The sequence below is a fragment of the Cynocephalus volans genome, chromosome 10 (genome assembly GCF_027409185.1).
Source record: "Cynocephalus volans isolate mCynVol1 chromosome 10, mCynVol1.pri, whole genome shotgun sequence".
Lineage (NCBI taxonomy): Eukaryota > Metazoa > Chordata > Mammalia > Dermoptera > Cynocephalidae > Cynocephalus > Cynocephalus volans.
Genome location: NC_084469.1, coordinates 3,893,910 through 3,918,630, shown reverse-complemented (window position 1 = coordinate 3,918,630; position 24,721 = coordinate 3,893,910). Strand labels below are relative to the sequence as shown.

The 24,721-nt window shown below is 39.8% G+C and overlaps 2 protein-coding genes across 5 annotated transcripts; both read right to left on the bottom strand.

Moving 5' to 3' along the window:
* Window positions 1-258: 258 nt before the first annotated feature.
* Window positions 259-7,569, bottom strand: LOC134389674 (keratin-associated protein 4-5-like). Its single transcript, XM_063113252.1, has 2 exons — window positions 7,209-7,569; window positions 259-371 (listed from the first exon to the last, which is right to left on the bottom strand). The coding sequence occupies exons 1-2, from the start codon at window positions 7,567-7,569 to the stop codon at window positions 259-261; spliced, it is 474 nt and encodes a 157-aa protein (XP_062969322.1).
* Window positions 7,570-13,271: 5,702 nt separating this feature from the next.
* On the bottom strand, window positions 13,272-20,339 carry LOC134389548 (keratin-associated protein 4-12-like). Of its 4 annotated transcripts, none has more exons than XM_063113108.1 (2): window positions 19,829-20,339; window positions 13,272-13,384 (listed from the first exon to the last, which is right to left on the bottom strand). In XM_063113108.1, exons 1-2 carry the CDS (start codon window positions 20,337-20,339, stop codon window positions 13,272-13,274), a joined length of 624 nt encoding a protein of 207 aa, XP_062969178.1. The 4 variants fall into 4 exon arrangements, with proteins under 4 accessions (XP_062969178.1, XP_062969176.1, XP_062969177.1 ...); XM_063113106.1 differs by having other exon boundaries at window positions 13,272-13,451; window positions 19,839-20,339; XM_063113107.1 differs by having other exon boundaries at window positions 13,272-13,452; window positions 19,888-20,339.
* Window positions 20,340-24,721: the final 4,382 nt, after the last annotated feature.

Genomic DNA, 24,721 nt, shown 5'->3' with positions numbered 1-24,721 from the left:
CTGAAGCTGTGGCGATGGAGGTGGGCCCAGGACAGCAGACTCAGCAGCAAGATGAAAAGCAGCACATGGGGTGGGGACAGGTGGAGACAAGACAGGCCAGGCAATAGTAGTGTGGCAGGAGACTTGGCCATAGACTGCATGCAGGCATCAGTAGGGGTGATAGCAGCTACAGCCACAGGAGGAGAGGTGGCACAGTTGAAATCAGGGGTTGGAGCCACAAGAGTGATGGCAGCAGCTGGAGATATAGCAGGAAGGGTGTCAGTAGCTGGAAATGCAGCAGCTGGACACACAGCAGCTGGGGCAGCAGCAGGTGGTCCTGTAGCAGGTGGTCTGGCAGCAGTTGGAATGGCAGCAGGTCTCCTGGTAGAGGCCTCAGCCACAGCCCTGGTGAAAGCAGTGGGAGTCACAATAAGAGTTGACCATAGTGTCAGAGGGTAGAGGTTCTGTTATTAGTAAGAGAGTGAGTTTAGTGAATTTGAAAGTCTGTTTGCTACTTGTTCTCATTTATACTCTTCTGAGTCTGCTGTGACCATATCCTTGGCCATATCCTTATTTATTTTCCTAAGGAATCTTGGGGCTCAGAAAATAATACCCCAAAATTTGATGCCTTGGTGTGCTGATTAGGGACCAGTGAAAGAAAGCAGAGGCTTCTTTTTTTTTTTCCTGAGGTCCTCTTAGCTGCTTAAAGAAATTCTATCACAGGAAAAGAGAGGAAAGGTAGACAGACACCTACCTGACCCGAGAGGCTTTGCCTCAGGCTAACACCTATTCTTTTGAAGGCTGCTACCTGAAAGACTTTATATAACCAGACAACATTTGTTGGCCATACCTTTCCTCCTCTCACCCTCCCAAAGCTTGTTTCCACCTCTTCCCAGAAGTCCCAAGCTCCTATTCCCATGCTGTAAAAACTTCAATCATATGGCTCTTCTTCAAGACTTCTATTTTTGTGAGCTCCTGTGTCTATGCACATAATAAATTTGTATGCCTTTTCTCCTATTGATCTGTCTACTGTCAGTTTATTTCTGGTACTCGAACTGATAAACCTTCAGGGAGTAGAGGGAATGTTTATTTTGTTTTATTTTATTTTTTCATTTCAGGTAGTAACTCTTGCGCATTTTTTTATTCCTTTTTAATTATATATACATGTGGGGTACAACATTGATTTTCAATAATTGTGCAGAATGTGGTTAGATCAGTATAGTCAGCTTATCCATCACTACAATACGCAATCATTCTTTGTGTCCATCGACCAACTCCGCATTAGCCCCTCACCCTTTTCTACCTCTAGTTTCCTAAAAGTTCAATGTATTACTGTGATTGTTGTTTCTTTCTCTCTGTCTCTCTTTATTGTTCATTTGTTTATTTATGGATTCAGCTCCCAGTTATGAGTGTGAGCTTGTGGTATTTCTCTTTCTGTACCTGGGTTGTTTCACTTAGGATAATTTTCTCCAGGCTCATCCATGTTGTTGCAAATGGTAGAATTTCATCCTTTTTTATGGCTGAGTAGTATTCCATTGTGTATACTTTGTATACACAATTTCCTTATCCAGTCATCCACTGATGGACATTTAGGTTGGTTCCATCACCTAGCTATTGTAAATAGAGCTGCAATAAACATGGGAGTGCAGGTATGCCTTTGACCTGATGTTTTCCCATCCTCTGGATATATCCCCAGGAGTGGGATTGCTGGATCGCATGGAAGTTCTATTTGTAGTTGTTTGAGGAACCTCCATACTGTTCTCCATTAGTACATGGCTGAACTAATTTACAGTCCCCCCAACAGTGCAAGAGAGTTCCTCTCTCTCCACATCCTCACCACTGTTTGCTATTTTCTGTCTTTTTTATAATAGCCAGCCTGATTGGGGTGAGGAGGTGGGAATGTTTAAAACTCTCCTACAAAGATAGTCATTAAATTAGATCATTGTGGGTTTTTTTGCTAAATATTTTAAGATAAAGAAAAATAAGATTTCCTTTTCCTAATGTGTTAGGATCTCTCCATGTGGTCTTTTCACAGAATTACTTTTTCTGTTTCCTTGTTTGTTCACTGTGTCTTCCCAGAAGGGATCATCACATAGATTCAGTCACTGGAATGTACCTGTGATCTGTGTATCACTCTGTTTTGCTGCTTGGGCAAATTGTTCTCATGATGTCAATATCTCCTTTGATGTCAGAAGAGAAGCAGGATTATAGTAGGAAAGTGGAAAGAAATAAGCTCATCGTTGTGAGTTATCTGTGTGCAACGAGGAAGACAGATCCTACTTGGGAGTCGTGAGTGCTCATTAGATAGTAGGCTCTCCAGACTATGTCAAGGCATGAGCTAGGTATGACTTTACTCAGTTTGAAACTGTAACCAATGACTCATTGTTTTTAAATATGAAAAGCATTTGGAGCTACTTTGAAGGGACTCTCACTGGCCCAGTACGAAACAACTTGAGCACCAAAATGAATAATGGCAAGACTGGATTTCAACCCATCAAATAAAATTCAGAATCCATGACTTCATACCGATACTAATTAAACAGAGAACTAGGAAAGAAACAAGAGAAAGTTATCCATGGCAGTAGAATGTCAATTAATAAATGTAGAAGGAATAGTAGAGTTACAAAATTGCCATTTCCAACCATCATAATAAAATTTGATCAAGTAAGTATCATTAATAAATCCTATTACTATTGGGTGAAAGCTTGATGGGGAACAAGATTGGTGCACACTTCAAAATATTTCCCCATTGATCCTTTATTAATTTCAGAGGAACCATGCTAATTTTGCTGTGGAGAAACTTGAGAAGACACCCTTAACCATGGGATCAAAGTTAGCATGATTAATAATAGACAAACTGTGTGTCTCCTGAAGTCACATCACTTATGTAGTATTTCTGTCAAAATGCATAACCTGAATCTACCTATGAATAAACAGACAAAACACAGACCAAAGGATACTCCATATAATGACTGGCCTGTTTTCTTCAAAAATGTCAGAGCGATCTAGCATAAAGAGAGGCTGAAGAAGTGTTTCAGATTTAAGAAAACTAAAAAGACATAATATCTAAATGAAATATATAGATATGGATAAAAATTGCTGTATAGGACATTATTGGTATGATTGACAACATTCAGCTATGAAATGTATAATAGACACATTCACATACTATTCAAATAATAGTATTGCATCAATATTCAGTTTAATCGATATCTGTACCATGGTTATGCAAGAAAGTATCCTTAGTTTTAGATTATAAGTCTATCAATGTCCATATCATCCATCTAACTATCTAGAAATCAAGTGTGGCAAAATGTTGAATCTAGGTGAAGAATATATGCTATAAGAAAGTCTTTGCATTACTCTTGCAACTATTCTGTTACATTTAAAATTTTTTCAAAGGTAAAACGTTTAAAATACAAAAAGAATTTGGGAATGAAAAAACATTTTTCTTCAGTGGTAGTATATTAAGAGTTTGTGTCTTTTGGGAGAAATGCTAAAGAATACAATAATTTTTATTTTATAGGAGCTTCTACTATAAAAACTTTTTTTATATTTCTAACTAACACAGTAAATCTTTCATCTTCTTGGGTCCCTGGAAATAAAGGATTCTGGCAACATGGTTGACTGAGTTGATATGAAAGTCCTATGACCTGGTTATAAACAAATAGAAATGCTTCAAAAATTTTTAAAAATATTTAAATTACATGGCTGAACTTGGAAAAAGTGAAGAAAAATCCTCATTTTCCAGAAAGAAAGACAGAAGTCAAACTGCACAAACTAGCTGATGTCCTCTGGGTTATGAGGATTTGACTTCTAGTTACAGGCTCTCAGAATTGGAGGCTAATGGTTAAGGCCAGGCAGGTACAGGAAATGGGACCTCACACTGTCACAAGGCAGGGTCGAGAAAGTGAGACCCCTATATAAAGCTTTCATTCTTAAAGTGGAACCCTGTGAGTAAGATGGAGACAAGAGAATCTTAGTCTGCCCACAAGAATTTTATGTAGCAATCAAATCTCTCATGAACATCTAAACCACACAATGTCACCATGCTTCCTAATTTACACTGTATGCATGGTTGAGTAATTCTAAGGTGAGAAACTAACTGGTACTGAATACTGAATGCCCTTGGGATCATCAGAAACAAAAACAAAAGGTATAGCACACACATAGAACCACCCCTCCCCCCCAAAAACACCTCAAAATAAAGACCTTTAATTACAGAAGAAATAAACTCTGAGAAAACACACACAGACTGCAAGGTGTATGCACAGGGAAGAATTCCTGTATAAGATAAACGCACAGGCAAATATTACAAAACATACAAGAAAATACTACTTTACATACAAGCAGATGTAGCAAAAGGGAATATGATGCCCCCAAACTGAGAAAACTGAAGATTCTGAGGAGACTATAACAAATTGATTTAAAAAGTAAACAATAAATAGAAATCATAATGACTGGATTGTACATTATAGAAAATGACTAATTTGGGAAATAAAGACAGAATTACCTTTTGTTGTGATCTTCATTCCTTTCATATCACCTTGCTTCAATGTATCATTTTTTTTCTACTCGAAGAACTCCCTGTAGTCTTTTTCTTTCAGTGCAGTTTGCTGTCAACAAATTCTCCTATTTTTGTTTTTCTGAAAATAACTTTATTTCACTATCCTTTTTGTTTCTCTGCATGTATAATTCTAGATTGCTTTCCTTTCAGCATTTAAAGATGTCTTTTCATTGTCTTCTTGCTTCTGTCATTTCAGATGGATTTCAGGCCTATTGTTCTTTTTAGAAAAGTATGTGTTGTTTTATCTTCTGCTGCTTTTACTTATTTATTTATTTTAAAATAAAAATTGTGTATATTTAAGATGTAGAATATGATGCTTTGATATACATTGTGACGTGATTACTGCAGTCAAGCTAATAAACGTGTGTATCACCTCACCTTTTTGTGTGTGTGTGGTGAGAACACTTAAGACCTTCTCACCCAGCAAGTCTCTGCTGTGCAATACAATGTTATTAACTATAGTCACCATGCTGTATATTAGATCTCTAGAACTTATTCATCCTATGTAACTGCAACTTTGTAACCTTTGACCAAAATCTCCCCATTTCTCCTAGCTGTCCCCGTCTGGCAACCACCATTCTACTCTCTGCTTCCATGAGTTCCACTTTTTAAAAGTTCTGCATATAAGTGAGATGGTGCAGCATTTTTCTTTCTGTGTCTGGCTTATTTCACTTGGCGTAATGTCTTCCAGGTTCACCCGTGTTGTCACAAATGGCAGGATTTCCTTCCTTTTAAAGACGGATTAATATTCCATTTTATATATACACCACAATTTCTTTATCCATTCTTCGGTCAATGGATATTTACATTGATTCCATATCTTGGTTATTGGGAATAATGCTGCAATAAACATTGGAATGCAAATATCTTTTCAAGATACTGATTTTGTTTTCTTCAGAAATGGAATTGATGGATTTTACATGGTAGTTCTATTTTAAATTTTTTGAGAAACTTTTATACTGTTTCCCATAATGGCTGCATCAATTTCTTGCTGCTATTATAATTTTGTTTTTATCTTTGGTTTTCAACAATTGTCCACTATGTGTCTAGATGTTTTTATTTTTATTAACTGTGCTTGGGTTTCAAAGATGTTCTAGTATCTTTCATCAGTTTTGTCAAACTGCCCTTCACTATCTCTTCATTTATAACTTCTGCCCCGTTCTCTCTTCTCTTTTCCTGGCACTCAGATTTACATGCATGTTAGATCATTTCATCATATTCCTTGTGTCTTATGCTATTTTCTATCTTTTTAAACTTTTCTTCTCTCTGCACTTCAATGTGGATATTTTCTACTTCCAATTTGCTCTTCCTCTCTTCTACTCTGTCTAATCTGCTGTTAAATCCATTTATCAAATTCTTAACTTCAAGTCTTAAGTTTTTCAGTTGTAGGATTTTCACTGGGCTTTTAAAAAATACATTATATTTCTTAAGTAAAATTCACATTTTTCATCCATTATTTCAAACATATTAATAGAATTTATTCTAAAGTTAATGTTAATGCCTATATGTGAGTTATCTTTGGCTCTGTTTCTATTGTCTTTTCTTCTCCTTGATTTTACTAATTGAGTCCCTTTTTCTGGCATGCCTGGTAATTTTTTTTATTGAATAGCAGCCATTATATATGAAAAACTGTAGAGGCTTGAGGTGATTTTATCTTTCATTTGAATAGATTTAATTTTCTTCTAAGACCATGGTCTCTCTAATCTTGCCCACATAGGTCAATTTCCAATGCTTAAAATAACTGTTTTCTTAATTTTATCTTGTTATCATAGTTATTCTCATTGAGAGGTGTGATCTGATACCAGTTACTTTCCAGTTACAGCTGGAATTCTGTCTTAATTCTTCAAGAGCCACTCTCTCCTTGGTTTGGATTTTGGAACTTTTACTCCATTAGTTGTCATCTTGCTTTATTGGCTGTTCCTTTCTAGTCTCCTGTGGTTGCTATTGCTCCCTTTTCAGCTTTTGAGTATTAGAGTGTCCCACAGCTCAGGGTGCAGATGTCTCATCCTTAGAAACTTATTCCCTATGACCCAAGAAACCACATACAGTCCTACCAGCATTAAAAACTGATTTTTAAGATGAGACTTGAACTGAAGGTTCAATCAATTCTCACCCACCATCTCAGATCCAACAGGAGAGAGTAGGAATTGGAAAGCTTGATTCAATTGTGCTTTAGATATAATTTCCCAGGAACTGAGAATGTTCATTACAAAGCAACAGATATTGTATTTATAGGCTAGGAAATTGGACTTTTATTCAGCAGCAGCAACAACAAGATACAAAAACATCACTGTTAAAGGAAATACAGGATAAAGATATCAGACTTTCACATTTGTGGGTGTGATGTCCTTGCCCCCAGAGGCCCTGCAGGAGGAATTTCCATGTTTGGGACAGGAGGATTCGGTACCCAGAAGCCAAAAGGTAGAATGTTAAAATTCGGAAAATTCTATTAATTTCTTGCTATAAGTAACAATTTATTTATGGTAATTTCTTACTTTGGGTCTACATGGGGAAAACGTCAACAAAGGAGGGAATTCGATGAGGCAAGAATGTGGACACACTTTTGGTAGAATTCTCCTGAGTCACATATGAGGTGCACAAGGTCCACTTCTGTGATGAGTGAGGTAAAGGGGAGAGGGTGGGCTCAGGGAAGGGGCTCAGCAGTCAGGGGAGGCACAGCACATGGGACGGGGGCAGGTGGAGATGACACAGGTTGGACGATAGCAATTGGTGTAACAGGAAACTTGGCCACAGACTGGACGCAGGCAGCAGCTGGTGCAAGGGCAGCAGGGGCTGCAGCAGGAGGGGCGGCAGCAGCTGGAACCACAGCAGCTGGAACCACAACAGGAAGGGCGGCAGCAGCTGGAGATGCAGCAGGAAGGGCGGCAGCAGCAGGGGCTGCAGCAGCTGGATCCACCACAGGAGGGGCGGCAGCAGCTGGAGATACAGCAGCTGGGGCGGCAGCAGCAGGGGCTGCAGCAGCTGGAACCACAGCAGCTGGAGCCGCAGCAGGAGTTGACCATAGTGTCAGAGGGTGGAGGTTCTGGATGGGTTTCTAGGAGAGTGAGTGTCCTGAGTTTGGGAGTCTCCTTGCTATATGTCCCCTTTTATATCCAGCTGAGGTAATTCTGAAATGGCTATTTCCTTCTATAATTATGAAAAGACTATTTCCTTGTTTTTGTTTATATGACACAAATACAATTAATGAATTACATCACTGTGTTTTTCTAGTAAGAACTTTCAATATATGTAAAATAACTATTTCCCTTTTCTCAAGTTCCCTGATGTCTCCACATGAATCACCTCTTGTGTTTCTTCCTTTGGTTGCAGTGTCACATGACCACCCTCCCTGGGAATCATGTGACATGGGATGATCATTGTCTTTTGTCTGTTTCTCACCTTGATGTGATTTGGGGTGAGCTTCATCTGGGGCTGGAATCTCTAGTGGAAAAATGCATGTTTCAATCAGGTGGAATGCTGGTAAGATAAAAGGAAGTAAACTTCTCTCTTTGAGTGTGAAAAATGACGAAGCTTCCAATTCATTGTGTGTATTCTCAGTGGTCACTGAATTAAGGAAATGCCTAGGACATTCCAAGATGTGTTAATTCTTATCAACCTGAAGCACCTTGAAACAGTTAGCAGTGACTCAGTTTTTTTTTTAAGGATCAAAGAATCATCTGGGATGGATTTGTGTCTATCTTCAGAAATGTCCTACATGCTGAAGTAAAGTAATTTGGAAGATAGTTTTTATCTGTCTCTTGAAATATCAAAATATGTCATAGTTACGCTTTATTGATGTTTAATTAAAATCTTTTCCATACGTTATGAGCTAAAAAGTATAGCAGTTTTTGTACTGTCACTTATATCTAAGATTATTTGTAGGAGCATTAAGGGGAATATAAAAGACATTATTTTGTTTCTTGTACTTAAACATCCATAAAGCGCTTTTAAATCAAAGCCTCATATGGTCCTAAATAAGAGGTCTTCTTCAGTGCCGCAGATATTCAGGGAAAAAATTAAGGGGGAACAAATTACCTTCACACCATTCTCTCTGCCTGGGGAAAGGGGGATCTCCGGTGAACTCAGCATTCTCCTGGTTATTTTACTGGTGGGTTTAAGTGCCATTTCCCTTCAGTATCCTCCTTGGCCCCACACAAGGTGAAGCCCTTTCTCCATTGCACTTCTCTTGTGCCTTCTATGTGCATGGGCTCTATCATCTCATTCTCTATCACAAATGGATTTGTCTATTGGCTGCCTCTAGAATACAAACTCTGTTAGGGCAGGGACTCTGCTTTATGCATCTTTGTATACGAGGCCCTGAAACTGAATGAGTTTTTTGAAAGGAGGTATATGTTGAATAAGTGAAAATTTTGTTAAGGTCCTCAAGGGACACACACACTGACCTTTGTAAATACATATTAGTCAAATAGATGGAGAGAAAGATTCAAAAGAAGGAGCACGTATTTGAGACTGGGCATAGTCCTGGCTTGTGATGATGAAAGTGATATGCTGGAAGGTCTGTTTGAGAAATAAGAAGAGATAAGTTGAGGTTGATAGAAAGCAAGAGAGATTGCCGGTAGCCTTGAATCCAAGAAGAAATGGTGGAGGACTATGAAAAGTTTTCAGGCAGGAATGTAAGGCAATACATATGATATAAAATTTATTTTCATTTTTGATCTGCCTTTAAAAATGCCAAAACACTCTTGAACTTCTAGGGAGAGGTGTTGTTTAAAAGACTGAAGTGGGACAGGGTAAGAGATAAACTCTCAGCATCAGGTGATGGCAATGAGCATAATAAAGATGAGTTGTCTTTATTATGAAATAATATATTTATTATGAAATAAAATTCTTTCTTTCAAAGAAAAATTAGCAAAGACTTGGAACATATTGAAAATAGAAGTATGAGGAAGGCTCTTTGTAAAAGGCATAAAAGATATTGCAATTTAACTGTTTATGTGTTTTATAACTTTCTATGTGTATAATTTATGCCCCCTACTTCCTAAAAGCCAATAACTTAAAATTTTAAAGGATAAATAAATCAGAAAGGGAAAGTTGTGCCTAAAAAAGAAGAACCTAAAAAGCGAGAAGACATTTAGTGATAAGGAAAAAATATTTATATCATAAGACCACGATGGGATATTTGGCACAATTATGAACTGGCTGCATCTGTTCTCCCCAGAAGCCTAAGCAAAATGTAAAGACAATATTTATTAAATTCGTCTTTTCTTCCTCACCTCTGAGTTTGTATGCCAAGCACTTTGCTGTATGTTGGAATAACAATGTAACTGACATGTTTTGCAATTGTTCTAGCCCTTTACACATATTAACTAATTTACTAGTCCCAATAAACCAGTGAAATAAATTTCATTATAATCCCTCCTTTACAGATGAGGAAACTGAGGCACTAGGAGGTATAACATTAGTAAGCGGAAGAGCCATGACTTGACCCAGCCAGCCGAGCATGGGGGCCATGGTTTTAATCACTACATACACTGCCACTTTGCAAAATCATATGTGAAAGAAATTTTTCTTTTCTCTCATGTTGCACTTGATGCAGTCAAATTTATTAATTTTTTTCTTTTATGGCTTCTGAGGTTTGTGTCATATTTTGAAAGGTCTTTTCAGTTACAATTTTACGTAAACATTATCCCATAATTTTGAACTTCAAGGTTTCATGTTTTATATTTTAAATATTTGATCCATTAGGAATTTATATAGATATAAGATACGAAGTTTAAATGTTTTAAAATAAGATATGACCATATTCCAACATCATTTTTAAACAATACATCTTTCCCCTACTGATTTAACATGTCACCTTTTCACTTATTAAATTCCTTTATGTGTTTGGGTCTATTTCTGGACTTGGTTTTCAAGTCACTAATGATTTTTCATGTGCTAGTACCACAATCAACAACGTATGGTGTTAACTTGCTCTTAGTGGTTATCAAGTTCAAGTCTGTCTCACCGTATTATGGCAATGTGCTAGGAAACTCAAATGTCTATGTGGCAGAATAATGAATGTATATTTGGTTCTTTGCCATGAGAATGTAAATTGCATTTGGCTGGACTCTAAAGCTGGCATTGAAAGGCTGAGTCTGTAATGGCATATCTGTCTTTCCAGGCTTATTGTGTTTCCTCTAATGTGGTTTTACATGTTAGGTACAGCTAAAGCAATTGGAGGAACCACCTTGTTTAAACACCAAGAATCCACTATTAACCTTCACAAACTGTCCTCCTTACATACTGTCCAGACAGGACTATTAAAAGGGAGTTCATGGGAATTAAAACACTTGCTTTATCAATTTCCTTAATCAGAACAGTCATCTCTTGTTTCCCTTCTGGAATTCTATATTGCTTAGTATTTACTACCCAGAGGGGCTTGAGCAATTCCAGAGATACATATTTAGCACAGCCAAATAAAACTGAGTGAGGGGCAGACTTAATTGATGCTTCATTCACTTATAATCCATTCCCACTATGCATTTAGGTAAAGCTGATGTGACCACAGAATAACCACTCCAGTTACGCTTTGTCACTTATAACTTGATTTCTATCTTGGTTTTCTCTACCACAGTATCTCCGGTATTACTTTTGGACCATTCAGAGAACCATAACTCTCCCTGATGGCAATTACTGTACTTGAGATCCTGTATGTACTAATACTAACAAGTTTTGCATGCCACTCTCTGGCCATTTCACCCAAATCATTGCATAAGTCTTCAGACCTGGGGCACTTGCTCCTTGTTCTTGTGAGCCCTGGCTACTGATCTTTCTCTTATTGCTATTCCTAAACTCTGTCTACACCTTTGCAAATAGTTCTTTTACTAGACAGATTCACCATGCTCAGTTCTTGTAAAAACAAGCATTTACAAGCTTCACATACTTTAATATTGAAAAAAACATATAAAACCTACATTCTTTGATTTAGCTATAGCTAATAAAGCATCATGTTAAAACCAGAGCCTGCATCATGTAATTAGCAGTTGTCAAAGAAGAACATATGGGAGGATAAAAGATTCATTAATTCTGATGTATAAATAGACAAGTCTGTACTCTGTAGAACAATTCAGAGTAAGTGAAAAAGGGTGAAGCTGAAAATGTCTGCAAGACTTTTTTATGACATAGTACCAGAGAAGTAACACCTAGCCTATATCACTTTATGTGATTTTATGTGACTTTATGTCAATTTATGTCAATTTTGTCTCTGGACACCTTAAAACTTAAAAAAAAAATTGGAAATAGTCAACTCTTAGTTGCACTTGTTATTTGAAAACATAACATAGCTAACATGTAAAACTCTTGAATTTAAAATGTTTTTAATATACTATGGAATATGAAGCAAAACTTATAAACCCTTATATTAGTATGAACATGATATTATTGCACATATTTTGACGCATTTTCACAGCTAAGGAAAATCATACTTACCTGAGTTTTGATGACTAGAAAACTGGGCCTCAAAGAAATGTCTTGTTCATGTTCTATTAAGTAAAGCCAAGTAAAGTGATGAAAGCCCAAAATGGGAGAGTAAAACCATCAAGAAAATAGAGAAATCTCAATAATGTGAGAGACTAAAATTATAAAGGAGTTTCAGCTTGGCAATATTAAAATTTTGATCATCTGCTAATGAAAAGATTTAAAATTTTTATTGGAAAATTGTCCTGGACTTCATAAATTTCCAGAAATCTTTACTTAGAAGGTGCACTTTGTAATTTGAACAAGAGTTTCATGTTTAGAGAGGAAGAAAGGAAGAAAGGAAGGAGAGAAGGAAGAGAGGGAGAGGGTGGGAAGAAGGAGGAAGGAAAGAAAAAGTACTTGAGTTTAGTAGAACGCTCAAGCTTTACACAACCAGCGGTGGGACATTACTGGAAGTAAACTATAGATAGGTGAAATCTAGATGACTTCAGGGTGATCAATTCACTGAAGTTTTAAAGTGACATTTGAGGCATACACCAAAACTTAATTTTGAGTAATAGAAAACAACGAAACAACTGCACAACTTTTCTTGCTGTTCTGTCAAAGGGAACACTATGCTAAGATATTATTCTAGCTCAGGGTAGTGTTCCAATAACAATAAAAACTATATTTATTGAGGGCCTATACTGTACTATGTGCCAGGCCCAGTGATAAGTATATTATACATGGATTATGTCTTTAAAGTGTTGAAGAGCATAATGCGTTATCCCTATTCACGAAGAAAGAAAGCTGAGGTCTGAAGGGGTTAAATAACTTTCCCCATGTTACACAACAAATACCTAGTGGTGTCTTGATTCTAATAGAGGTTTTTAATATTCTAACATGAATCAACAGCCCATGATCTTAAACATGCTCTCCTGCACTTGAAGATAGATGGCCCTTGGTGTGAAGTGACAGGTAAACACACACACACACACACACACAATCAAATCATTAACAAATCACGAAATGGCTGTTTATTAAGAATGCATGGGAACAATGCTATATGAGATCATCACAATTAGTGTACACTCAGAATAAAGACATTGCTCATCTAAAAATAGATGCATTGGGGCCTGGGTTAAAATATTTTAACAAATGTTTTCGCATCTGTCATTTCCTAGAAAAACTGAATGCCAATGCTAAATGCCACATCAGAAGAGGGGTTGGCAGGCAAGAGTCCATTTCTCCAGTCCCTGGCTGGATACAATACATTTTATGTGATTGGTGAAGACATCTATAATGTGACAAAGATTACAGGCAGAGATCAGCAGCCAGGGGAGGCGCAGCACATGGGGCGGGGACAGGTGGAGATGACAGAGGTTGGGCGGTAGCAATTGGTGTGGCAGGAGACTTGGCCACAGACTGGATGCAGGCAGCCACAGGTGTGAGGGTAGCAGGAGCTATAGCAGGAGGGACAGCAGCAGCTGGATCCACAGCAGGAGGGGTGAAGCAGCTGGAGATGTAGCAGCAAGGGCTGTAGCAGCTGGGACCACAGCAGATGGAGGCACAGCAGGAGTTGACTGTGATGTCAGAGGGTGGGGGTTCTGGATGTGTTTCCAAAAAAATGTATTTCTTGAATCTGGAAATGTCATTGTCCCATATTCCCTTTTTTACCCTGCTGAGGGAGCTCTTTCCTTGTTATTGTTTATTTTAATAAGTAAGCAATTGTTACAAATTAGGCAATTACGTTTTCCAAGTTGGATGGAAAACATTGAATTAAGATTTATCTCATTGACATTTCCTGAAGCACATCCTGTATGTCTTTCTTTGTGTGCATCACCTTGGTTCAAATGCTTGCTAAATATTTTACACTAAATTGTTGCCTCTCACTATATCTGTTCATTGTCTCCTGTCATTATTTCCTTGTCGGCATCAGCTATGTTTACAGATATTCCACCTTCTTCCCTAGAGCAGTGTCATGTGAAGTTTGACACGGAGTAGTTCATATGCCATACTTCCCCATCTGTGGGTCATACTATGCCCACAATTTCCAGAGCATTGCTTATGGAAAAAAGATTTAGTCACATGTCCAATGCAGACATAACAAAATATAAGAAATACAGAATCTTAGCATTGGAAGTCAAGGTAAAATCCATCAGTGTGGTCAGTTGTAACCAAAAATGGTCAGTGGACAAACGAATCCCCAGGACACCCAAACTGTGTACTCATCCCATTTTCTGGATGTGAATATATTGATAGATTTCCTCTTTTTAAAAAGCCAGTATGTGTCAGGAATGGGCTTAGCCTTTTAGGGATCAACATTGGAATTTATGATAGCACTTATGTTAATGAAAACACATATTTGTATACAAAATAGACTATACAGTACAGCCTCAATTATTTTTTAAAAGTGTATAGAAAACTATTGATATGATTACCAGAAATGTTAATAGTATTTATTTATGGTTGATGGGATTATGGAAACTTTAAATTTTCTTCTTAACGCTTTTCTTTATTCTCTGCTTGTTATATGATGACTTGTTTTTCTTTTACGAATAGACAAAGGTTTAAAGACAACTGTCATGTTTTGTCATCTTCATCATGACCTTCTAGGGCTGGGGGTTGAGGCAGCCCAGGCCAGCAGGATGTTCAGCTTGTGGTACCAGTTCAGCTGTACTGGTTGTTAAGATATTGAAGGTCTTTCTGTAAACAGCCACTGCCCAGAGCTCCCTTAGTGTACACCTCAGTGCCGCATCCCTGGGAACCAGCAAGAAAGAGTGAGAGCCAAGAACCACAGAGGGGCTTCTGGCCTCCGCTCTAGGGATAAGCCTGATGTCCACTCTGATTAGATGGTGTTCTGAACTACTGTTTTCTAATATTTTAAAATCTCACTCCTGCTATGGAATGCCAATTCACAAACCCATAAGCGAGCAAGAGTGAGCATTCTACAAACAATCATGCCTTTAAACTGCTTAGTAGACAAGAAAGCAACACCTCTGCAGGAGGAAATGGGCTTGCTATGAACTGGAAGAGGAAGCAATGGAGTCTTAGGCAGGAGGCACAGCACTAAGGCCGACTCAGAAAGTCTGGGAAGGAGCCTAGACCTCCTCTATATTCTTTATTGTTTCTGAGTGTCAACCTAAATAACAAATAGTGAGAGGCTCTCTAAAAGAATAATGAGTTTAATTGGGAATAGAACATTGCCATGGTAATATGCATGCCATAGTAAACTGTGTGCATAGTCAAGTAGGTAAAGGGAGACAAAGATTTTTAAAGGCAAAAGAGAAAAGTACATGTAATGTAATTTGTTTTGAAACAGAGACTATTGGTTACAGGAGCTTTACATGGGAGTTGATGGTTCACTAGTGGAGAGAGTGTCTGACAAGTGTTCTTGTACATCCAGCTAGCTGTCTGTGACTCATGTAGCAAGCTGCAGTTTGAAAAGCTCTTGGCAAAAGTTTTGTTACAGGCATTTATGGGCAAGAGAGTCTTTGTAATAGTGCTTATCATGGGAATGTATGCCAGGGCCCTCCCTTCTCAGCTTCCCAGCTTTATTTATTTATTGTTAGAGTTTGACATGCATGACTTCATTTTGATTCTGACCACTTTCACATGAGGTAATTCCAAAGCACAGCGAGAGTTTCAGGACCCCAGAATGAGATGCCAAAGTTAGACTTGGAGCTGCAGCAACTTAAAGCCTGAAGAAGAGGCACATGTAGAACTGGAAAAAATGGAGTACATTTTCCGGGGAACCACAGGACAGGAAGTTAGTAAGACCTCAAAGAACCTGGAAGAGTATGTGGGCCTGCCCGCTTCACTCCCTTCACTCCCCCAGCCCCCTTCACTCCCTTCAGAGATAAAACCAAGTCTCCAGCCTCTTCCTGGGAGGAGCTGGCCCATACATTGAGAACCCCAAATTTTATAGCTCCCGCCAGAGGGACTGGCTTCTAAATGACCTGGCTCTGGGAGTGAACAGGGCTCAGTATACAGGAGTCCCATAGGACCAAAGTAAACAAAGAGGTGGCTTTAAACATGTAAGGAAGCACTCTTTGCTGCAATCCCGCCCCACTCCCCTGCTCCCGGCTCAGCACAGACCAAAGGCAATAATATCCAGGTTCCAGTTTCTTCCAGGAAGGGGTTTGACAGCATACTCTCCCAAATGCTGCCCAAGGATCAGGCCTCTAATTAGTTTGCATCTGAGAACCAACAAGAGGAGTAATTAGTAAGACCCCCTGGAGCCTGAAAAGATGTGTGGGCACTGCCCAAACCCTCTGCCACTGCCCCACTTGCCAAGTTTCCAGATCCGAGACAGTTCTCAGACCTAGGACTCATCATCTGAAGGACAGGCCAGTCTTCTAACAGAAAGGACCTCGGCAAGTGTATATAGTAGTTGTCTCTTTGCTTCTTTCCCAAGGGTACCTACAACCCACTCAAGGGAAAGTTGAAAACCCATACATTTGGATGTTGTTGGATACCAGATCTGAGTTGACACTGACCATTAGATACCCCAAATGCCAGCATAGCTCCCTAACAGAATATGGCAAGATGGTGAGAGGGTAAATGGAGTCTTGACCTAGATCAGTCTCACAGCAGGCTCACTGGGTCCACAGACCCACCTGGTGTTCATTTATCCAGTTCCCAAATGCAAAATCCACCACATTCATTCCTTGACCTGTGGACTAAGAGCTATTTTAGCAGAAAAGGACAAGTGGGAGTCCCTGAAACTATCTATTCCACTCCCACATTTTTTAGGGATGTAGATTTGCTAGAGCAGATTAACACAATTCTGGTAAGGGGTATGTAGAATATGAACTGGCAAATGTATCATTTTCAATACCCAGCAGGAAGGAGAACTGGAAGTGGACATAGTTTACATGGAACAGACGGCAGTATAAATTCACCATCTGGAACCACAGGGTTATGTTAATTCTCCTGCTTTTTGTCCCTATATATTCCAAAGTGATGTGGACCTTCTGGACATTCTACAGAATATCATGTTGATCAACAATTTTGGTGATATCATGTTAATCACACCTGATGAACAAGAAACATGCATACTGTGGATACTTTAGTAAGATACGTGTGCTCCAGAAGATGGGAGATAAATCCGACAAAGATTCCAGGGGCTGTCACATTGGTACTATTTATAAGAGTTCACTCTAGAGAACACTAGGACATCCTTTGCTGAATATCTGACCTGCCAGCAAGAGACCAACCCTGAGCCCCTGATCAGGTGCCATTTTTGAGGAGAACAGCCAGTTACTCATTTATGACTGGGATTGACATGTAGTCTGGGTGTGGGTTTGCCTCTTTTGCTTGCAGTGCCTCAGCTAGAACCATTACATGGGGGCTCAAGGGTATTTGATCTAGCAGCATGGAATCCTACATAACTTCACCTTGGACCAACAGACCCCGTATGCAGCAAAGAATGTGTGGCAATGAGCACATGACCATGGGATCCACTGGTTCTACTTGATAATGACACCGTTCAGAAACAGTTGAGCGGATAGAGTGATGCAACTATCTCTTGAAGCCATAACTGAGGTACCAGCTTGGAGGTGACACCTTGTGAGGATGGAGTATTATCCTCCAGGACACAGTCTACACCTTAAACTAGTGACCATTTATGGTGCTGTGTCCCCATAGCACCCAATAGGCCAAATACACTAACACAAAAAACCAAGAGGTGGAAAGAAGAGCTGCCCCGCTTCACTCCCAGTGGTCCATTTGAAGGAGTTTGTGCTTCCCTCACCCATAGCTTTAGGCTCTGTGGCTCTAGATGTTCTGGCTCCAAGAAAGGAGGTGCCACCTCCAGGAGACATATTAAGGGTCCCCTTGGAATTAAAGCTGTGGCTCTCACCTTATCACTTAAGGCTTGTAGAGCCAGGGGCTCAGTAGGGAAAGAAAGGAGCTATTCACATTGCAACTGACCTCATCATCATGAGGAAGGAGGACCGCTGCTACACGGTGGGAACAGGGAGGAGTATTTGGCCCTTAGGTGATCCACTGGGACATTCTCGGCATTTCTAGCTCCAGTTTTTTTCTACAAATGGGCAAGGGCAATGGCTATAGCTCAATAAGAACCTAGTAATTAAGGGCACAGAACTTTCAGGATGAGGACCTATATTGCTCTACTTGGCAAGTCACCTAGACCAGCAGAAGTGCTGCTCATTAATGTTCTCTTGTAATTTTCTCTGGAAATTGTGATTAATTAGTTGGATTGAGCTAATGAGAGAAAGAGGTGAACCTGAGAAGTGCCATGGTGGACTATATGATATCTATCCAGATTCCTTTGCACTGTTCACCTGCATTGTTCTCCAGGTAATTATCCTCAGCTTATAGCAGCCTCCTCATCTGGAGGTTTTTGCTCATTCTGCACCGTCTCCTTCCCCAGAGTAGTCCACACCTAGCGATAACTGATGTGGGAGTACAAATGTCTAAGCACCTTGCCTCTAGGAGAGGCAGATCTGTGGTACCATTTACACTCTGGAGCTTTCTGTGGGGTCAGATAAGGATAAAATTAAATTACGTTTTGGCTTATCTTCTTCTGCTACACTATCTTGTTCCTGCGGTTTCTCAGATTTCTCATGAGCATTTCCTTATAAATCACTTGTGTCAGAATCTGTTTCAGGTTCTGCTTTTGGTGAATACAACTTAGCACACACAGCTGAGGGCAGTACCCCCTTAAACAGCGTCCTTTAGGATAAAAGTTACTAGTATAGAAATTGTACCCTATCCCTTAGATATAATGATGTGAAAAAAAAAAAAAAGATTGAAGACAACTAGTCTAAAAACAACTGTGCAAAAATTGGGAAAAAAGATCAACAAAACACTGAGAAGATTTACCAGTTCAGTTGACAGTAAACTTAAGAATTAACCATGGCAACCATGCATATTATATGAAAAATGATTTGAAGGGTACTGATAATGAGATTAGGAACACTGCTGTCTTAGATAGGGTATTCTCTGGAGCATACCCCAAAACTGGAGATTGAGAGCAAATCAAATATTTGAGATATAATCACAAGAAGTGCTGTAGAAAACTTGGGAAATGACCCAGGAAAAAAAAGGAAGTCAGTATAAAGCGAGTTAATGATCAGAATACTGCTGTAGGCAGCTGGGGTGCAATCCCACTGAGAACCTCTGGAAGACTGATCTAACATTCCCACTTGAGGGCAAATAATCTAGGGCATTTATTCGCCAACTCCTATTCATTGGTGTAGACTGATTCCTAGAGGCTTTAACTCTCCTGCCCAGAGCTCACTCCTTCATCCGGAGAAAATGCTCAGGCTGAGTTCTGAGTAACTGCTCTAAGAAACAAGCTTCCTATACTAGAATGAGGAGTGCTGAGGCAATAGGGGTGGAGACCCTGAAATAATCTCTTCTCTTTCAGCAGAGAACAACAGAAATATTGACAGATAAGAACAATTTAAATCAGAAAAATAAAGAGACATGATGCCGTTATATTTGAATGCTTGGAAAATTAAAATTTATTTAAGATGTAGGAATTTTTCCATGTGAGAAAACGTGACAGAAAGCACATATTTCAATTAGGGTGACATGATTGTTGACAGATTTCAGGGAAAATTCAAACTTGTTTTCATTTGGGAGAGAGAGAGTAATATAGTGGGGGTAGGGGTAGGGAGAACTGCATATTTGAAGGCCAAAGTCAATTTAAGAATCAGTCAGAAAAGAGGTTTTACAATTGGTCTCCCATGATTCAGCTCACAAATGAACTACACCAAGAATATTGATTGATGAAACACAGGTGAGTGCAGGTCAGAGTGCTGAGCAGCAAGAATCACTAGAACAGGCTGGATGGCAGCAGGTGGTCTGGCAAGAGCTAGGGCAGTAGCAGCTACACACAGCAGCTGGGGCGGTAGCATTGGGTCCTGCAGCAGGTGGTCTGGCAGCAGGTGGGGCGGCAACAGCCAGAACCACAGCAACTAGAACCACAGCAAGACGGACGGCAGCAGCCAGAACCACAGCAGCTAGATCCACAGCAAGAGGGACGGCAGCAGCTGGAACCACAGCAGCTGGGGCGGCAGCAGGTAGTCCTGCAGCAGGTGGTCTGGCAGCAGGTGGGTCGGCAGCAGCTGGAACCACAGCAGCTAGATCCACAGCAAGAGGGACGGCAGCAACCAGAACCACAGCAGCTAGATCCACAGCAAGAGGGACGGCAGCAGCTGGAACCACAGCAGCTGGGGCGGCAGCAGGTAGTCCTGCAGCAGGTGGTCTGGCAGCAGGTGGGGCGGCAGCAGCTAGATCCACAGCAGCTGGGACGGCAGCAACTAGACACACAGCAGCTGGGGCGGCAGCAGGTGGGGCAGCAGCAAGTCTCCTGGCCACAGCCCTGGTCAGAGCAGATGGAGCCACAACAGGAGTTGACCATGGTGTCAAAAGGTGGAGGTTCTGGGTGAGTTTCCAGGAAGGTGGGTTTGGAAGGTCTGGAAGTCTTCTTGCTTCAGGTCTCTTTTATACCCTGCTAAGGGGCTGCTATCATCAGATGCAACACTCTTTCCTTGTTGTTGTTTATCCTAACAAATAGGCAATTATCAAATTAGGCTAGTTTGTTTCCCTGGTTAAATTTCTCAAGATGGATGGAAAACATTATTTCCTTTTCCTGTTGTGTTAGGGTCCATCTGGTCAACTCTTCGTGAATCATCTCCTATGTGTCTGTCTTCCTCAAAGAGAGCTGTCTCATGGCATGCTGCCTCTAGGTACTATGTGCTTCCATCTCATTTTGCACAGCACAGCATGTCCACCCTCAGTGATAATGATTCTTATAGGCCCATAATTCTTTCAGATGACGCAGGAGGATAGAGTTGTGGTTTAGTCTGTGCTTCATCAATTATGGGTCAGGTGTGCAGTGAAGGTTTGAACATGAAACAGGAGACCACTGGCATGAGAATAAGAAGGTTATTAGAACACTTCCCCTTCCCCAGTGTAAATCATGACCCATTTTCTAGACTTTTTTGATGAAAAACATGGAACTGATTTAAAGTGGGAAAGTAAGTTGTAAAATTTTGATGTTTCTTTTTCTCCAGAAACAAACCACCACAACTCAATTTTAGGGCCTCTGGGGGAAGTTGGCTGCAGAGATCAGCTCTATTGTAAGATTCAGGTTCCTCAACTCCCCGCTCTGTGTGGCTGGTTTTCCTTCCAATGTTGACTTTCTTTCAGGCTTTAACATGGCACATTGACTCGTCTCCTCTGTTTCTCAGATGTACTTTCAAATCCCAGTGAGATTACCCTGTGTCCTTGCCTGTTACTCTAGTTCACACCCAAACATCCTGCTCTCTGTTGAGTGCTGGACTGTGAAGATGCCCTGTACTCTCCTGTTTCATCATTCAAGGTGTTGATCAGATACAACTCACTAGGTTTTGATTTTGAGAGAGAGAGGTAGAGAGAGAGAGAGAGAGAAAAAAAATGATAGAAAACAAATATAAATCAAAGGATATCAGCCACCTCTTTTTTATAGTGGGATGGAGTAAAAGCTTAAAAGGTGCAAAAAATGCCCAGCCAAATGGAGGGTGATTACTGTTTCAAAAAATGAAGAATGCTTCTAGTCCATCAGTTGGCCCTTTATGTGTATATATTCCCCCACCCTTGTGAGTCAAGGAAACCTAAGGAAAGAGATAGAAAATCCTCTCACTGTATCATATTCTTCCAAATATGTGTCACTTTCCACTTTAGTATGGTCTTGGGGTAGCAATTTCTGTTTTGGACTGGACTCTCTGAGGACAGGTATGGGCATCCTGACTTTGATGAGTCTTTTCATAAAATATATTCATCAAAATATTTGTGGGCCATGGAGTTAGAGAAGAGTAAATACACTGAAGGGCAGAATGATGGTTTCAAATACTTTAGACATGCTTGCACAAGAAACCAAATCCAAAAAGATGAAAGCCACTCTCATACCTAAAAGAGTGGATAGTTATTAATGCAGCGGGGTGCATGAAAATGGGTAGGAGTAAACATAACTAATATTTTTAACTCGTGGAGATTTGATCTCCAATGCGGCAGTGTTGGAAACCGATTGAGTCATGGGGGCGGATCCCTCAGGAATGGATTAATGCTCTCCCTGGGGGAGGAGGGGTAGTGAGTGAGTTCTCGTTCTATAAGTTCCCGCGAGAGCTTATTGTTTATAGGACCCTGGCATCTCTAGCTTCTCTCTCTTGTTTCCTCTCTCGCCATGTGATCTGCTTGCACCCACCAGCTGCCTGCCACTTTCCACCATGAGGAGAAGCAGCGGAGGCCCGTGCCAGATGCAGCTGTCCCAGAATCGTAAGCCAAATAAACCTCTTTTCCTTATAAATTACTCAGTCTCAGGTATTTCTGTTATAGCAACACAAACGGACTATTAAAGTACTAGTCCACATGTAACTGCCAGCCACTTCCTGCCATTAAACCTTCCACGCAAACATTGATACATTAATGATAGTGCAGTATTTACCAAGAAAGAGAAAGTTCTGCTTCTCTGAACATTCTAAACATCTCTGGAAAATGCATTTCATTCTGGGCTACGTAAGAAGACTAGAGATAAATTGAGGTGTATGAAAAGAAAAGTTGCTTTGATGGTGGTATCATAATCAGTGAGGAACAAGTGAAAAAACTTTGGAAATTTAACCTAGAGAAGGGAACACTGGAGCAAAGCAAAGGTGGTGCAGCACGAAGGGGCTCCGTGTGAGAGACTGGACCTGCCCCAGATTGCTGCAGTGGGCTGACTAGGATCAGTCACTGGCTCACAGAGAGACAAAGTTTGATTCAACATGGTGCAGATCTTTTATGGAGTGGGCCACCACCATAGATTGTCAATGGAGGGGTTAAGTGTGAACTGGTGTCGCTGAGATTCAAGAACCAGATGAAGAGAAAGAAGGAGGGAAAGAAGGACCACAATGGTGCGTTAGACTTGCAGAGAGAGCAGACCTAGGGATACAAAGTGGGGTGGGGGAAATGGGGAGGGGAGGATTAATTGGCTGGGGGACATGGGGTATAATAGCAATTTGTGGTAATGGGCATGCTGCCAGTACTGATCTGGCCATGACATCTTGGGCATGAATGGTGACGGTCAGCTTTGTACCCCATAAGTATTCACAATTAATAAAAAAAAAAAGAAAAAGAAAAAGAACCAGAAGGAGGGGGACTGTATGAAACAACTTTGAGATTCCCGTTCTTCCCTCAGGGACTTATAATTCTAATAAATCAAATTTGGATGCTTTTATGATGATATTTTGTTCCTAGCTAGTTTCTGCTCCTGCCCTGGACTTAATTTTATGATGATATTTTGTTCCTAGCTAGTTTCTGCTCCTGCCCTGGACTTAATTTCCAGGTTCACACTACCAGAACAATATGAACCTGGTCTCCAGATGGACCCCTGACTGGAGCTTTGTGTTCTGAGTCTGCTCCGTGTGCTGACTCTGATGAACTTAGACATGACTTTTTGTTGAGGTCCTGAGACTTTTCCTCAGTCAGAGGGAGATGAGGGCACAAAAGCAGTTTTCAAGTTGTGGGGCAAAGACACTGGTAAGCCCCATCATGGCATATGAGAAAAACTCTTAAGATTTCCTAAAAACTTGTAGGAAAAGAATAATGCTCATGAGGAGCCCTGATGACTGGTGCCCACTGATGACTCAGTAGAGATCATGTTTATTTATATTAAGTGGCTATGTTTTTCCTTCATGGTGTATGTGTGTGTTTTGCTTAGAATAAGTTGAAATTATGTTTAGGAATCTCTCATGATTTCTTCTAGAACTTCAGCAGTTTTCTTTTTTTTTTCAGCTTTATTGAGATATAATTGAGAAGTAAAATTGTATATGTTTAAGGTGTAAGACATGATGCTTTGATCTAAATATATGTCGTGAAATGATTACCATAGTTAAGTTAGTTAACACCGCCGTCACCTCACAAAGTTGCAATTTCGCGTGTGTGTGTGATGAGAACATTTAAGATCTACTCATTCAACAAATTTCAAGTATACAATATGGTATTAACTAGAGTCTCCATGCTGTATGTTAGATGCCCAGAACCTATTCATTTTCTAACTGAAATTTTGTACTCTTTGACTGACATAACCCTATTTCCTTCACCTCTGACCTCTGGCAACCCCCATTCTGTATCTGTTTTTATAAGTTCAACTATTTTAGGTCCCACATCTAAGTGAAATTACACAGTATTTTTGTTTCTCTGTCTTATTTAATTTAGCTTAATATACTCAAGGTTTATTCATGTTGTTCCAAGTGGCATATATCCTTTTTATGAAAAGTACTTCATTGTGTATACACACAGACAGACACACACACGTGAGGGATCTTCAAAAAGTTCATGAAAAGATTCTGGCCAGTTGCAAAAAAAAAAAGTTCATGAAAAGATTCATATTATCTTTTAATTCTATTTTTTCATGAACTTTTTGAAGTACCCTCATACACACATATGTGTATATGTGTATGCATACATGTATGTATACATACAGATATACTCCATTTTTTTAATCCATTCCTCTGATAATGGTCACTTAGGGTGTTTCCATGTCTTGACCATTGTGGATAACACTGCAATAAATATGGGAGTGCAGATGTCTCTTTGGAATATTTATTTTCCTTCAGATATATACACAGAAGTTGGATTACTGGACCATACGGTAAATAGTTCTATTTTTAATTTTCTGAGGAACCTCCACAGTGTTTTACATAATGGCTGTACTAATTTACATTCCCACCAACAGTGTGTAGTGGTTATTTTTTCTCTACATCCTTGCCAACACATTTTTTCTTT